This window comes from Bufo bufo, chromosome 7, assembly GCF_905171765.1.
Source record: "Bufo bufo chromosome 7, aBufBuf1.1, whole genome shotgun sequence".
NCBI classification, from domain to species: domain Eukaryota; kingdom Metazoa; phylum Chordata; class Amphibia; order Anura; family Bufonidae; genus Bufo; species Bufo bufo.
The window spans coordinates 45,026,942-45,043,840 of record NC_053395.1 but is presented as its reverse complement, the minus strand read 5'-3'; the positions used below and the strand labels follow the sequence as shown (position 1 = coordinate 45,043,840).

At 47.6% G+C, this 16,899-nt stretch overlaps 1 protein-coding gene across 1 annotated transcript in view; it reads left to right on the top strand.

Annotated features, from left to right (window-relative positions):
• The first annotated feature begins 3,703 nt into the window (after positions 1-3,703).
• DNAH3 (dynein axonemal heavy chain 3) overlaps positions 3,704-16,899 on the top strand; it is a 348,463-nt gene continuing 335,267 nt past the window's right edge. Inside the window, 1 exon segment of the mRNA XM_040440318.1 lies at positions 3,704-3,831. Within this exon segment, the coding sequence (XP_040296252.1) occupies positions 3,799-3,831 (33 nt within the window). The 5' untranslated portion in view covers positions 3,704-3,798.

The following is a 16,899-nucleotide window of genomic DNA, read 5'->3' as shown; positions in this document are numbered from 1 at the left end:
TGGTCCTTAAAAAGTGGGTTTCTGAAAATATCAGATGATATTTTCAAAAACCCACTTTTTAAGGACCAGTTCAGGTCTGAAGTCACTTTGCGAGGCTTACATAAACTTCTAACCCTTGTAACGTCCCCAAAAAATAAAATGTCATTCCCAAAACAATCCAAACATGAAGTAGACATATGGGGAATGTAAAGTAATAACTGTTTTTGTAGGTATTACTATGTATTACAGAAGTAGAGAAATTGAAACTTGGAAATTTGCTAATTTTTCAAAATTTGGGGTAAATTTGGTATTTTTTTTAAAAATAAAAATGATTTTTTTTTTACTCCATTTTACCAGTGTCATGAAGTACAATATGTGACGAAAAAACAATTTCAGAATGGCCTGGATAAGTGAAAGCGTTTTAACCCCTTAATGACTCGGCCCTATTTCCCCTTAAAGGGCTTCTGTCACCCCACTAAAGTCATTATTTTTTTTTGGGCTAGTTAAATTACTTATATTGCGATATATGAAAATATAATGGTCTTACTTACTTTGATTCAGCGGTTTCTTCTAAAAACAAAGTTTTATAATATGTAAATTAGGTCTCTACCAGCAAGTAGGGCGGCTACTTGCTGGTTGCAGCTGCAGAAAACCGCCCCCTCGTCGTGTTGATTGACAGGGCCAGCCGCGATCTCCTCCTCCGGCCAGCCCTGTCGGCATTTCAAAAATCGCGCGCCTGTGTTCATTCGGCGCAGGCGCTCTGAGATGAGGAGGCTCGCCTCCTCAGAACTCCCTCTGTGCGCCTGCGCCGATGACATCACCGAAATAGAAGACGTCATCGGCGCAGGCGCACTGAGGGAGTGCTGAGGAGGCGAGCCTCCTCATCTCAGAGCGCCTGCGCCGAATTAACACAGGCGCGCGATTTTTGAAATGCCGACAGGTCTGGCCGGAGGAGGAGATCCCGGCTGGCCCTGTCAATCAACAGAAGGAGGGGGCGGTTTTCTGCAGCAGCTACCAGCAAGTAGCCGCCCTACTTGCTGGTAGAGACCTAATTTACATATTATAAAACTTCGTTTTTAGAAGAAACTGCTGAATCAAAGTAAGTAAGACCATTATACACTGCTCAAAAAAATTAAGGGAACACTTAAACAACACAATGTAACTCCAAGTCAATCACACTTCTGTAAAATCAAACTGTCCACTTAGGAAGCAACACTGAGTGACAATCAATTTCACATGCTGTTGTGCAAAAGGGATAGACAACAGGTGGAAATTATAGGCAATTAGCAAGACACCCCCAATAAAGGAGTGGTTCTGCAGGTGGTGACCTGACCACTTCTCAGTTCCTATGCTTCCTGGCTGATGTTTTGGTCACTTTTGAATGCTGGCGGTGCTTTCACTCTAGTGGTAGCATGAGACGGAGTCTACAACCCACACAAGTGGCTCAGGTAGTGCAGCTTATCCAGGATGGCACATCAATGTGAGCTGTGGCAAGGTTTGCTGTGTCTGTCAGCGTAGTGTCCAGAGCATGGAGGCGCTACCAGGAGACAGGCCAGTACATCAGGAGACGTGGAGGAGGCCGTAGGAGGGCAACAACCCAGCAGCAGGACCGCTACCTCCGCCTTTGTGCAAGGAAGAACATGATGAGCACTGCCAGAGCCCTGCAAAATGACCTCCAGCAGGCCACAAATGTGCATGTGTCTGCTCAAACGGTCAGAAACAGACTCCATGAGGGTGATATGAGGGCCCGACGTCCACAGGTGGGGGTTGTGCTTACAGCCCAACACCGTGCAGGACGTTTGGCATTTGCCAGAAAACACCAAGATTGGCAAATTCGCCACTGGCGCCCTGTGCTCTTCACAGATGAAAGCAGGTTCACACTGAGCACATGTGACAGACGTGACAGAGTCTGGAGACGCCGTGGAGAACGTTCTGCTGCCTGCAACATCCTCCAGCATGACCGGTTTGGCATTGGGTCAGTAATGGTGTGGGGTGGCATTTCTTTGGAGGGCCGCACAGCCCTCCATGTGCTCGCCAGAGGTAGCCTGACTGCCATTTGGTACCGAGATGAGATCCTCAGACCTCTTGTGAGACCATATGCTGGTGCGGTTGGCCCTGAGTTCTTCCTAATGCAAGACAATGCTAGACCTCATGTGGCTGGAGTGTGTCAGCAGTTCCTGCAAGACGAAGGCATTGATGCTATGGACTGGCCCGCCCGTTCCCCAGACCTGAATGCAATTGAGCACATCTGGGACATCATGTCTCGCTCTATCCACCAACGTCACGTTGCACCAAAGACTGTCCAGGAGTTGGCAGATGCTTTAGTCCAGGTCTGGGAGGAGATCCCTCAGGAGACCGTCCGCCACCTCATCAGGAGCATGCACAGGCGTTTTAGGGAGGTCATACAGGCACGTGGAGGCCACACACACTACTGAGCCTCATTTTGACTTGTTTTAAGGACATTACATCAAAGTTGGATCAGCCTGTAGTGTGTTTTTCCACTTTAATTTTGAGGGTGACTCCAAATCCAGACCTCCATGGGTTAAAAAATTTGATTTCCATTTTTATTTTTTTTTCTGATTTTGTTGTCAGCACATTCAACTATGTAAAGAACAAAGTATTTCAGAAGAATATTTAATTAATTCAGATCTAGGATGTGTTATTTTTTGTGTTCCCTTTATTTTTTTGAGCAGTGTATTTTCATATATCGCAATATAAGTAATTTAACTAGCCCCAAAAAAAATAATGACTTTAGTGGGGTGACAGAAGCCCTTTAAGGACCAGGCCATTTTTTGCAAATCTGACCAGTGTCACTTTAAGTGCTGATAACTTTAAAACGCTTTGACTTATCCAGGCCATTCGGAGATTGTTTTTTCGTCTCATATTGTACTTCATGACACTGGTAAAATGGAGTAAAAAAAAAATTAATTTTTATTTATAAAAAAATACAAAATTTACCAAAAATTTGTAAAAAATTGCAAATTTCCTAGTTTCCAGCCATATACCGTAAAAGTAACTGAACTGAAGACATCCTGAACAGATTGCTTTCCATTCACAATGAAGCGTTTTTTTTCCGGTATTGAGCCCCTGGGACGGAATACCGGAAAACTTTAATGCTAGTGTGAAAGTAGCCTACGCCATCATTTGCCTCTAGTCTTTTATCTCAAGAATTCACTTTTGTCTGCTTGTAGAAAAGCTGGGTGACCACCAATATGGCTGCCATTATGGGTGACCCAGCTTTCCCTAGCTTGTGGCTGGAAGTCTGACATCCCTAATTCCTTCCTTCCATTAACCACAGAAGGAAATGGTCTTCCTTTCTTTCTGAGACTTTCACGTCCCGCAGCTTTTGCTGGGAAGATGGCTGCCTCGCCCTCCCACCAGCAAGGCTTTCTCATGGTAGAACACTAGTGCACGGCCAGTGACAGGAGTGAAATATTCCTGTCAGGGAGGGAGAAGCTACAAGGCCGCCATGATGGCCGGACACAAGCGCCACGGTTACCATGGTAACCCAACCACCGAGTGTTGCGCGCAGCAAGCTTCACTTTACACAGGAGGGGGCTGCGCCTGTTTCTTCACAGACTTGCGACTTCTCTGCCCAGTTTATGCGCCTTTTCATGTAGTGAAACGAGACTGACAGGGTTAATTGCAGGGCAGCTCTGCGGCTACACAAACACACCTTGTGGTCTGGCTCCCATGGCGGGTTACCTGGTTACCAGAGTTGTGCCTGACTCTGCAGAGCCATAAGCGTCCGCACAGAGATCCCCTCCAGCACTAAGTCTATGGGACGGGGCAGATCCCCCCAGATCCCTGCGATCCACTATGGACTCTTCACTCTCTCCCAGCTTTCTGAAGGTAACGCAGCTTGTTTTGCACTTGTCGCCGTCTCCATGCGTTTTGTTCTGATTTATTTAATTCCAATTTGCAGTGATTATGAAACGCATCCATGTAAAACAAGATCTAATGTATGTCAGAATTCGGTGTGACCCCAGTTAGGAGCCGGTTCGGGTCACCTATACCAGTATACCTCATGCACAACACCTCAGCATGCGGTTTTTGGTCCGCTAAAAAGCAGATTCAGGAAAAATGTGAGCATTATTAGGGCTCGTTCACACGACCGTGCCGTTTTTTGCGGAACGGAACAGGAGGCCTATTATAAAAATGCCTATTCTTGTCTGCAAAACGGAAAAAAAGGCCACGGAACGGAGCAACGGATGCGAACAGCACACAGAGTGCTGTCCGCATCTTTTGCGGACCCATTGAAATCAATGGTTCCATATACGGAACGCAGAAAACGTCCCGTATACGGAACGCAAAATACGTTTGTGTGAACGAGCCCTTAGGGTCCATTCACACGTCTGTAGAATGGGTCCGCATCCGTTCTGCAAATTGCGGAACGGGTGCGGACCCCTTCATTCTCTATGGGGCAGGAATGGATGCGGAGAGCACACAGTGTGCTGTCCGCATCTGCATTTCCGGGGCGCGCCCCCAATATTCTGGTCCGCGGCTCCGGAAAAAAATAGAACATGTCCTATTCTTGTCCGGACAATAATAGGCAGTTCTATGGGGGGTGCCGGCCCGGGTGTATTGTGAATCCGCAATACACTACGGACGTGTGAATGGACCCCTACGGTTCTTTTTCTCGCCCTCTTCAATAGAAAGGGATAATACGGACAGGAATAGGACCTGTGGAGAAATTGGGCACACGGACCCGGAGATGGCCCCATAGAAATGAATACGAGTCAGGCCGGTAAATCACGTACATGAGCTGTCGGTGGTCTCACGTGTCCATTGACTTTAATAGGGGAGATTTATCAAACTGGTGTACAGCAGAACTGGCTTAGTTGCCCATAGCAACCAATCAGATTCCACCTTTTATTTTTCACAGCTCCTTTGGAAAATGAAAGGTGGAATCTGATTGGTTGCCATGGGCAACTAAGCCAGTTCTGCTGTACACCAGTTTGATAAATCAGTGGGTCTGTGGTGACGTTATGGAAGCACGCCCTATTTTATCCGGGGTTATGGATCCCTCACGCACATTATAGGTTGTGGGTTCGTGAAAATCATGGACGCAACACAGATGTCATCTATTTTTGGTTCGTGGATTTCACGGATCGTTGCTAGGAGAGGCTCTGGAAACAGATTTTCAGCCTAGAAGTGTATGTGAAACACGGATGACACGCAGTCAATGTCGCGGATGAAACAAGGACATGGACGCCTGAAAGGAAAGGAGGAATCCTGCAGCAGTGTGAATGGGCCTGTAGTGAATGTGAAAAGTCACATGACTGCCCCCATTCACTTTTATTGGATTGCGACTGCCATGTTTAAGCTGCATTCACACGTCCGTGGTGTGTTGCGGACCCGCAAATTGCGGGTCCGCAACACACCAGCCCGTCACCCCCATAGAAATGCCTATTCTTGTCCACAAGCTGCGGACAAGAATAGGACGTGCTCTATCTTTTTGCGGAGCTAAAGATCGGGGCCGCGCACCGCAAATGCGGATGCGGACAGCACACTGTGTGCTGTCCGCATCCATTCCGTCCCCATAGAGAATAAATTGGTCCGCACCCATTCCTCAAAATTGCGGGACGGATGCGGACCCATTTTGCGGACATGTGAATGGAGCCTAAAGGTGCTTTTTTTTTTGTTTGTTTTTTACACCTGTCAGCAGGATCAACCTTGTTAAAACAGTACCTATGACTGATAGGGTTGATACTGCTGATTAAAATGATACTTGTCTTATGAGAATCAATTATGGGTTCACAAGAAAAAAGACTTAGGCCCCTTTCACACGGGCGAGATTTCCGCGCGGGTGCAATGCGTGAGGTGCACTGAATCCGGACCCATTCATTTCTATGGGGCTGTGCAAATGAGCGGTGATTTTCACGCATCACTTGTGCATTGCGTGAAAATCGCAGCATGCTCCTCTTTGTGGGTTTTTCACGTAACGCAGGCCCCATAGAAATGAATGGGGTTGCGTGAAAATCGCAAGCATCCGCAAGCAAGTGCGGATGCGGTGCGATTTTCACGCACGGTTGCTAGGAGACGATCGGGACGGGGACCCGATCATTATTATTTTCCCTTATAACATGGTTATAAGGGGAAATAATAGCATTCTGAATACAAAATGCATAGTACAATAGCGCTGGAAGGGTTAAAAAAATAATAATTATATTTTAACTCGCCTTAATCCACTTATTCGCGCAGCCGGTATCTCTTCTGTCTTCTTTCTTCAGGACCTGGGTAAAGGACCTGTGGTGACGTCACTGCGCTCATCACATGGTGATGGATCATGTGAATGACCATGTGAGGAGCGTAGTGACGTCATCAAAGGTCCTTTTCCTCACAGAACAAGACAGAAGAGATGCCGTCTGCGCGAACAAGTGGATTAAGGTGAGTTAAAATATATATATATTTTTTTAACCCCTCCAGCCCTATTGTACTATGCATTCTGTATTCAGAATGCTATTATTTCCCCTTATAACCATGTTATAAGGGAAAATAATACAACCTTGAACCCAAACCTGAACTTCTGTGAAGAAGTCCGGGTTCGGGTACCACAGTCTGTTTTTTTATCACGCGTGTGCAAAACACATTGCACCCGCGCGATAAAAACTGAACAACGGAACGCAATCTCAGTCAAAACTGACTGCAATTGCGTACCTACTCGTGCGGGTTTGCCGCAATGCACCGGGACGCATCCGGACCTAATCCGGACACGCTTGTGTGAAAGAGGCCTTAGGCCCCTTTCACACGAGCGAGTTTTCCGTGTGGGTGCAATGCGTGAGCTGAACGCATAGCACCCGCACTGAATCCTGACCCATTCATTTCAATGGGTCTGTGTACATGAGCGTTGTTTTTCACGCATCACTTGTGGGTTGCGTGAAAATCGCAGCATGTTCTATATTCTGCGTTTTTCCCGCAACGCAGGCCCCATAGAAGTGAATGGGGCAAGCAAGTGCGGATGCGATTTTCACGGATGGTTGCTAGGAGATGATGATAATAAATAGGGATGAGGTCCATTCACTTTATTATTTTCCATTATAACATGGTTAGAATGGAAAATAATAGCATTCTTTAATACAGAATGCAAAGTAAAATGTCCCTTGAGGGATAAAAAAAATTATAAAAAAATAAACTCCCCTCATCCACTTGTTCACGCAGCCGCTATCGTCTTATTTCTTCTTTCAGGACCTGCAAAAGGACCTTTGATGACGTCATCGCGCGTGAGCGCGATGACATCAGCGCAGGTCCATGTTATAATGGAAAATAATAAAATCTACAGAACACCGATCTCAAACTTCAGTGAAGAAGTCCGGGTTCTGGTCTGGGTACCACATTCAGTTTTTTATCAGACGTGTGCAAAACGCATTAAAATGCTTTGCACTTGCGCGGAAAAAAACTGAACAATGCAACGCAATCGCAGACAAAACTGACTGAAATTGAGTGCGCACTCACGCGGGTTTCCCGCTATGCATCCGGTCAAAATCCGTCATGCCCGTGTGAAAGGGGCCTTAGGGATCATTTTTGCGGCCTGTATGCAGATCCATTCACATTTAAAAAAAACGGAATATACTCTGTGTTCATTCCGTGTCCTGATGGCCTGTGTCCTATTCTTGTCCGCTTTTGTGACTTTTTGACTCTAGAACTCTGGAGTGAAGGAATGATAAATGTTGGGCCTTATTATTTATGCAGACGAGGGTTTCTGTGCACTTAGTGGTGGGGCCAGCACTGGACAGAGTGCACTGAGCGCTTTATAAGGGCTAGAACCAGGGATGAGCGAATCGACTTTGGATGAAACTTTGTTCTAATACTGTACGGAGCAGGAAGCAAAGTTTTATGCAAATCGACTTCGGATGTTTCATCCGAAGTTGATTCGCTCCTCCCTAGTTATTATAGCCCTAAAGGCTCCCATTAAAAAAATATACCTTGTCATGCAAAATGCAAGCCCTCGTACGGCCATATGACTGGAGGGATGGAAAAAGCTACGGCTCGTGAAGCACAGTGATGAAAAAATAAACAAACTGCTAGGTCCTCATGGTCCAAAACAGCTGCTTTCTAAAGCCCATCTGTCAGCAGATTTGTCCCTATGACACTGGCTGACCTGTTACATGTGCGCTTAGCAGCTTAAGGGTCCATTCACACGTCCACAATTTCGTTCGGCATTTTGCGGAACGGAATTGCGGACCCATTCATTCTTATGGGGCAGCACGATGTGCTGTCCGAACACGAAATTGCGGATCCACAATTCCGTTCCCCAAAAAAATAGAACATGTCCTATTCTTGTCCGCAATTGCGGACAAGAATAGGCCTATTCTATAGTGCCGGCAATGTGCGGTCCGCAAAATGCGGAACGCACATTGTCGCTGTCCGTGTTTTGCGGCTCTGTGGATCCGCAAAACACGTTGCGGACGTGTGAATGGACCCTAAGACGTCTGTGTTGGCCCCATGTTCATATGTGCCCGCATTGCTGAGAAACAAGATGTTTTAATGTATGCAAATGAGCCTCTAGGAGCAACGGGGGCGTTACCATTACACCTAGAGGCTCTGCTCTCTGTATCTGCCTTGCCCTCTCCACTTGAATTGATTGGGTCGGGCAGTGTTAACGTCATCCTCTCTGTTCCTGTCAATCAAAGTGAATAGGGCACGGCAGTTGCAGAGAGAGCAGAGCGTGACAGGAAGGGGGGAGCCGCTGCTCGTGACTATCGGTACTCCTTACGCAGACTCCGGCGGTTCTTTGGGATCAGAAAGCCCTTTTTATATGGCCAGGCAGGGGTTAAAAAAAAAAAATGAAAAAAGCCTCCCCTGTCACCGGTGCTCTGGATCCTCCTCTACTCCCATACGGTGTCCGTGCTGCTCTGTTTATTGGCCGGTGACTCTTTTTAGGCTCTTCCTTTATCTGTGTTGCATAATAATACCGTGCAGCGGGTCAGCTTTAGTTCGCTGTTTGGCGCCACGTGCTGATATTTTTGGAAAACCGTCTAATTGTTTGTTTCAAACAGTTGGCGGTATGTAGAGGATCCTACAGTGTATCTGGCTGCCAGAAACGAAACAACGAGCGTGCTCTCATATCCCTGCCCAATCCCGATAGCCTTCAGAACGGGGATTCCTTTGTGTTCTGCAGTTGGTTTGCTGCCAAATGCTGTGCGGGTGGGTGCACCGGTCGGCGGGGTAGCGGCTGTACTTCAGTCCGGCTGGCGGGGTTGGGTGCATTTGTTTACAGTAATTGCTGGTTGCTCGGCTGAGTGCTCAACACTTTATTGTTTTATATCTTTTATTACTATTATTATCGCCATCATTATTTTCTCCGGGGTTTGATAAAAAGCAGCTTTTAATTGTGCGTATATCCTGGATGACAGGCGTTCAGGCTGCAGGGATAGTGAGCGCGGTTGGGGAAAGTAACAGAGGTTTTATTGGAAAAATGTGTGATTTTTTTTGAAGTGATAAATATAATAATATACTTCATAATCCTAAGGTCTCGTTCACACGAGTGAGTTTTTCGCCTGGATACGATGCAGGTAGTGAATGGATTGCATCCGGACTGAATCCTGACCCGTTCATTCCAATGGGCCTGTGCACACGAGCGCCGTATATCACTCATCATCTCTGCGTTCAGGAAATATCGCGGCATCTTCTGTATTGTGGCTTTTTTCACGCCGCTTCCGCTCCATTGAAGTGAATAGGGCTTGTGTGAAAAACGGAATGTGTTTTTCACTGATGATTACTAGGAGATGTAGATTGTTAATTCTTTAGGTTTTTCTTCACACACGTGAAAAAAACATCAAAAACTGATTTCACCCGTGCGGACAAAAAAGTAAAACACTGAACGCAATTGCAGAGAAAACTGACTGAAGGTGCGTGCAAAACCATCCGTTTTTTCCTGAACAGATCCTGCGAGAACTTGTATCGCTTATGTGAAAGAGGCCTTAAAGGACTTGCATTCATTTTAATGGGAGGCAGAACTTAAAGGGGTTGTCTCATCATGGACAATGGGGGCATATCGCTAGGATATGCCCCTATTGTCTTATAGGTGCACGTCCCACGACCCGCAGCTATATCGAGAACGGAGCCCCGCAAGGTGGTGGCTGGAGGACCCCAGTCCGGCCACCACCAAGCCGGCTCCTGGTAGTAGTGAATGGGAGCGTACCACGCATGCGCGTCCCCCGCTCACATTCATTTCTATGGGACCGACGGAAATAGCCGAGCCCCATAGAAAATGAATGGAGGGTGGCTGCGCAGTGCGCCCTCCTTCACTTGCGTGGCTCCATTCTCGATATAGGTGCTGGTTCCAGGGGTCCCACCGCACCTATAAGACAATGGGGACATATGCTAGCGATATGCCCCCATTGTCCATGATGTGACAGCCCCTTTAAAATTAATTGGAAGCTGAAAAATCATGCCAAAAGCACACAGAAAATCAGTGCGGATTCCACTCTGATTTTTTTCAGCATCTTTTCCAAATCCAAATTTTGTGTGAACATACCCCAATAGTTGTACACTTTGTCAGTGAGATATTTTGTATGTACAACGCTGCCTACAAATCTGTGCCGTGTGCTCAGCAGGGCTGTGGAGTCATTGCTCAAAACTCCTGCTCCTCTATTTTTCTACATTCTGACTCCAACCAAAATTGACTCCACAGCCCTGCTACTTAACGTTCGTTTGAGCCTTAGATTGGAGATACATTTCTACCCATTTTGACTCCATCCAATACTGGCTCTGACATTATAACTCTGGCTGTCCCCCCTGCCTCCCAACTATGCCCCTGACCAAGGCCTTGCATGCCATGCCACGCCACCAGGTAACCAACTCACACAGGCTACCAGGTCTCGGCCTACTTCACAGACCAACAGCACTTCAGTCCGGTACTCCATGCGGACTACCATAATTGTAGTGCCATGGTCCTACTATTTATGGAGCCATCATGGTGGGTCGGCACATAGGTGTCACCACGCTCTGTCGCCTGGCTAGCAGCAGGCTCTTCCTGGGCCTAACTCGGTCCAGTATACCTCCCGTTCTTACCTTCCTCAGCAGCCACAGCATCACATGCACTCGTGCCTTATGGCACAACAATCTAGTTGGCAAATTTAGTTCTCTGAACCCCTGCCCCTGAACTTCCCAACTGGGTAGGAATTACATAAACGTTCCCATTTCGCTGGAATTGTTTCTAAAAATTACAGCCACGTCGTAATTGTAACACAACCCTACTGTGTGGTCATACCCTAAAACTGAATTAAAAAGCAGAGCAAAATAAAAAATATAGATATTATTGTTGCATTTTTTGGTTAGGCATGCTGCTGGTAGGTCATACTGCTGTTTAAAATGTTTGCATCATGCTCAGACAACCTTTTAGGTCTCTTCTGTGATTTGGGAACAGGATTTTTTGAAATCTGATTCCGTTCAAAGGGAAGTTTTTTATTAAGAAGGAGAGTATGACGTCCTATTCTCTCCATATGCCTTAAGTGCATATTGACAGGGGATTGTCCTGATGGGACAAGCCCCTTTAAAGGGGTCCCTCCCAGAATGGGTACTCGAGCCATCCTTGCATTACAAGGACAGATGGCCTTTGTCCTGTAGAAATCACCAGGTATTTTTTGATTTTCCTAAAACCAGCTGATTGCTTCATGGCTACATTTTGAAAGGTGTTGCCCCTAATAAGAGAACTCCATTGAAGGGTACTCCAACCCTAGACATTTGTTTCAAAACGTGAATTCAAAAGATTTGAGAATGAATGAATAAGCTTATGCAGGCTAAGTGAATAAATATATTTACTAAGTGTGATTAACTATAAGATAAAACAGACAAATCACATAGGCCCCTTTCACACGGGCGAGTATTCCGCGCGGATGCGATGCGTGAGTTGAACGCATTGCACCCGCACTGAATCCCGACCCATTCATTTCTATGGGGCTGTTCACATGAGCGGTGATTTTCACGCATCACTTGTGCGTTGCGTGAAAATCGCAGCATGCTCTATATTCTGCATTTTTCACGAATAGAACCATGTTATAAGGGAAAATAATACAATCTACAGAACACCGATCCCAAGCCCGAACTTCTGTGAAGAAGTTCGGGTTTGGGTACCAAACATGCACGATTTTTCTCACGCGAGTGCAAAACGCATTACAATGTTTTGCACTCGCGCGGAAAAATCGTGCGTGTTCCCGCAACGCACCCGCACATTTTCCCGCAACGCCCGTGTGAAAGAGGCCATACAGAATAATAAAAAGTAAATAATCATCACTGGCCTACATAGACAATATGGGATAGGACTCCGGTCGGCATGAGATAGGGGAAAATCAATAATTACATCCTACCTAGAATGAAGTCTTCAATGGATTGCAATTGTTAGTGCAAATTAGAGTTATACCTGTCAGCCCCTCCTCCAATATGAGATCACTCAGGAATGTGGTCTTATCAGCACAATGGGGGATGGGTACTAACTATCTCTAACCCACTACATTACAAGGAAGACTTCATTACACAGAATATTAAAGTTAATATAAAAGAGACAGAATTTAAGGGGACAGAACCAATCAGTTCTTCAAAATACCATTACAATACAACATGTGTGTCATATTCACAGGCTATGCTATAAGTGTTAAATAGATGCAGGTGCCTCCTCTGGGGCCCATACCTATCTCTAGAACTGAGGTCCCCCCACCGTGTAGAGGTGGCTACTAGATGCCGCATCCAGACTGCCATTGGTTAGAGGGGTGGTCAGGATTACGGAAACTTCTCAATTCGCTGCGCTACATTGTTTCATTCACTCCCAAGGACGTTACGGAAATAATGTAGCACCGCGAGCGCGGTTCTTACAGTAATCCTGGATACCTCTGCACCTCAGGGACCCCATTCTAGAGACAGATGCAGGTCCCGCCGTCCTCTATTGGACATCTATGGCATATGACCGTCCTGTGGATATTCCATGAATGTCTAGGAAGGGAATAAAATAAATAAAGCATTTGACATTGTTCAGACAACCTCGGAAAAAGGCGTCAGTGAATTATAGGAATCAAGAAGTCATTTTGCAAAGATTTTCGGCAAAGTCATTTACATGTTTCCAAACAGAAGAAGCGTCATTCCTCCGCAGACGTGGATTGTCCTTCTCTAGGATTTTGTCTGATACTCGTGGGCGGCATGTCATAATTGACTTTGGTCGTTTTTGATTTGTTAAGACAAAAGCCGCTCTGCTGCATTGGAATTAACCTTTTGGAATTATCAGGACGATCTGAAGAGAAGATGAAAGGACAAGCAAACACTGAATCTGTGTTCAGGGAAACCCAGGGGAAATATAACACAGTCTCTCTAAAAAAAAACGCACACAATTTGTCGTAGAGCGATCGTATAAGAAAAAGGGGGCTCATCATGGGGGGGACTCCTGCAGGACTCTGGATGCAATGGTTTATAGGCCAGCAGAGCTGAATACTGCAGCGATGCAGATAATCTCTGACTTTTCTTTAAAGGGGTTTTCCGGGAGTTTTATACTGATGTCCTATCCACTGGATAGGACATGAGTATCTGATCGGTGGAAGTCAGACAACCAGGACCCTCGCTGATCAGCTGTTCGAGAAGGCAGCAGTGCCGCGGCTTTCACGCTGCTTTCCCTAGGCCATGTGACGCCACGTTCATTGGTCACATGATCTAGGCGTAGCTCGGCCCCATTAAAAATGAATGTGGCTGAGCTGCGATTCCAATGTACGGCGCTGTACTTGGTGAGCACGGAGTACTGCAAGCGCTGGTGCCTTCTCAAAAAGCTGATCTGGTGTCGGACCCCCAGCGATCAGATGCTGATGACAGATCCAGAGGATAAGTCATGAGTATAAAACTCCCCTTTTATTTAAAGGGGTTATTCATCTTATAAAGTAATGGCATATTGCTAGGATTGAAACTTTGCAATATGACTCTGAAAATGAAGGGGCCGCCTCGTCCATGGTTTACGGCTGCACCCATATAGCAGCGTTCCTGGCTATGTAGGGAACTGCAGCCAATCCCCCATGCTGTAGTTCCATGCATAGAGGGTTATGGGACAGGGAAAACTTAGAAGGGGGGGCCGAACCCTACACCAGTGCTGTGGCAGCCCCTTCATCCTCAGGATAGGTAATAAAAATATGATTGCTGGGGATCCGACTATTGGACCTCAATTTATCAAATTAGACGTTGAGAGCACCGAGGGCATACCCTAGCCCAGGGAACAACAGCTGGAGTGCCGAAGGTATCTGGCCCCTGCCCTAGCCCCTCAGTTCACCAAAGTACCGTGTCCCTCCCTCCTCTTTTTGATTGACAGGGTCAGGCTCTTGTATCCTGCTCTTGTCTGGCCCTGTAATCTCTTGCCTATGCTGTGTGCAAGAATTGTATGCGCATGAGCAGCACAGTTTTTCACTCCCAGGCAGAAATGTCATGCTCTACTTAGAGTTGGGCAATAAACCAGTATTAACGATATACCACGGTATTGAGATATGGCGATATCGCCATTTCTTAATTACCGCAGTATTTTAGTGACGTCATAGGGGCAGACACACGTCACAGCGCTGAATGCCTCTAAAATGTCCGGCGCACATTACAGCCGCCACTGTGATCCGGCTGCCGCTGCGCCACCAATGTGAAGGTAATAGTGAGGAGGAGGGGAGGGACTGTGGCCGCTGCGCCACCAATGTGAAGGTAATAGTGAGGAGGAGGGGAGGGGCTGTGGCCGCTGCGCCACCAATGTGAATTACCCTCAATACAAATATAGACTGCGGGTGTCGGCCGTATCACATACCCGGCACCCGGTCTAAATGACAGGAAGCGGCGATCCCGCGAACCGAGGTAATTTACCCCTCAAATGCAGCACCTGAGCGGTTAATTGGCATGGTTCGGTGGGATCCATCATACCCCAGTATTATAAATTATAATCATTGGTGGCGCAGTGCAGCCAAGCCCCCCAGTATTATAATCATTGGTGGCAGTAGCCACAGGGTCCCCTCCCCTCTTCATTGGTGGTGCAGTGGTAACTTCTGATCGGAGCCCCAGCAGTGAAATCTCAGGGCTCCGATCGGTTACCATGGCAGCCAGGACGCTACTGAAGCCATCCATGGCTGCCATGGTAACCTCCCTGCTGCTGTGTGCACAAAGCACAGGGCAGCAGGGAGAGTGTGAGATCCTATGCACCCTAATAGAGCTCTATTAGGGTGCATAGGACAAGGGATGAAAAGATCCTAGGTTCTAGCCCCATAAGGGGGCTAATAGTTATTAAATAAAAAAAATGTAAAACACCAAGACATTAAAATCACCCCCTTTCCCAAGTTGCATAAAAAAATATAAACAATAAAAAAAACTAATTAGGTATGGCCACATCCAAACTATTAAAGTTAAAATATCTCTTATGTCGTGAACGCCGTAACAGAAAAAAATTGTAAAAAACACACGATTCTCCATTTTTCTTTTGTCTCCTTCTCCCCTAAAAAATAGGATAGGACTGTTCTATTATGGGCCGCACATTCCATAAATTGCGGAATGCACACATTTGACATTTCATTTTTCTTTTGCGTGGTATTGAGTATTGCATTACTTTTTTATGGGACCGAAATTGAATCAAAATTTTGGTATTGTGACAACCCTAGTCACAGGGGGTATGTCCTTTAGGTCACAAAGAAATGGCATCTAGTGGCTGTAAACCCCAGAGCCAGGAGACTGGCGCTGGATAAGGGTCCTTTCACACGTCCGCAAAATGGGTCTGCATCCGTTCCGCAATTTTGCGGAACCATTCATTTTCAATGGGGCCGGAATGTGCTGTCCGCATCCGCACTTCCGGATCCGCACTTCCGTTCCGCAAAAAAAAAGAACATGTCCTATTCTTGTCCGCAATTGTGGACAAGAAAAGGCATTTTCTATGCGGAACGCACATTGCCGGTGTCCGTGTTTTGCGGACGTGTGAATGGACCCTTACAGTCGCTGCACTCTGGGGTCTGCTGCACAGACAGGCTGGGGCTGAGAACAGTCGGTGCCCTCTGGGGGCTGCTGCACAGACAGGCTGGGGCTGAGAACAGTCGCTGCGCTCTGGGGGCTGCTGTACAGACAGGCCGGGGTTGAGAACAGTCGCTGCACTCTGGGGGCTGCTGCACAGACAGGCTGGGGTTGAGAACAGTCGCTGCCCTCTGGGGGCTGCTGTACAGACAGGCCGGGGTTGAGAACAGTCGCTGCACTCTGGGGGCTGCTGCACAGACAGGCTGGGGCTGAGAACAGTCGCTGCGCTCTGGGAGCTGCTGTACAGACAGGCCGGGGTTGAGAACAGTCGGTGCCATCTGGGGGCTGCTGCACAGACAGGCTGGGGCTGAGAACAGTCGCTGCGCTCTGGGGGCTGCTGTACAGACAGGCCGGGGCTGAGAACAGTCGCTGCGCTCTGGGGGCTGCTGCACAGACAGGCTGGGGCTGAGAACAGTCGCTGCCCTCTGGGGGCTGCTGCACAGACAGGCTGGGGCTGAGAACAGTCGCTGCGCTCTGGGGGCTGCTGCACAGACAGGCTGGGGCTGAGAACAGTCGCTGCCCTCTGGGGGCTGCTGCACAGACAGGCTGGGGCTGAGAACAGTCGCTGCCCTCTGGGGGCTGCTGCACAGACAGGCTGGGGCTGAGAACAGTCGCTGCCCTCTGGGGGCTGCTGCACAGACAGGCTGGGGCTGAGAACAGTCGCTGCGCTCTGGGGGCTGCTGCACAGACAGGCCGGGGTTGAGAACAGTCGCTGCGCTCTGGGAGCTGCTGTACAGACAGGCCGGGGTTGAGAACAGTCGCTGCCCTCTGGGGGCTGCTGCACAGACAGGCCGGGGTTGAGAACAGTCGCTGCGCTCTGGGAGCTGCTGCACAGACAGGCCGGGGTTGAGAACAGTCGCTGCGCTCTGGGGACTGCTGCACAGACAGGCCGGGGTTGAGAACAGTCGCTGCGCTCTGGGG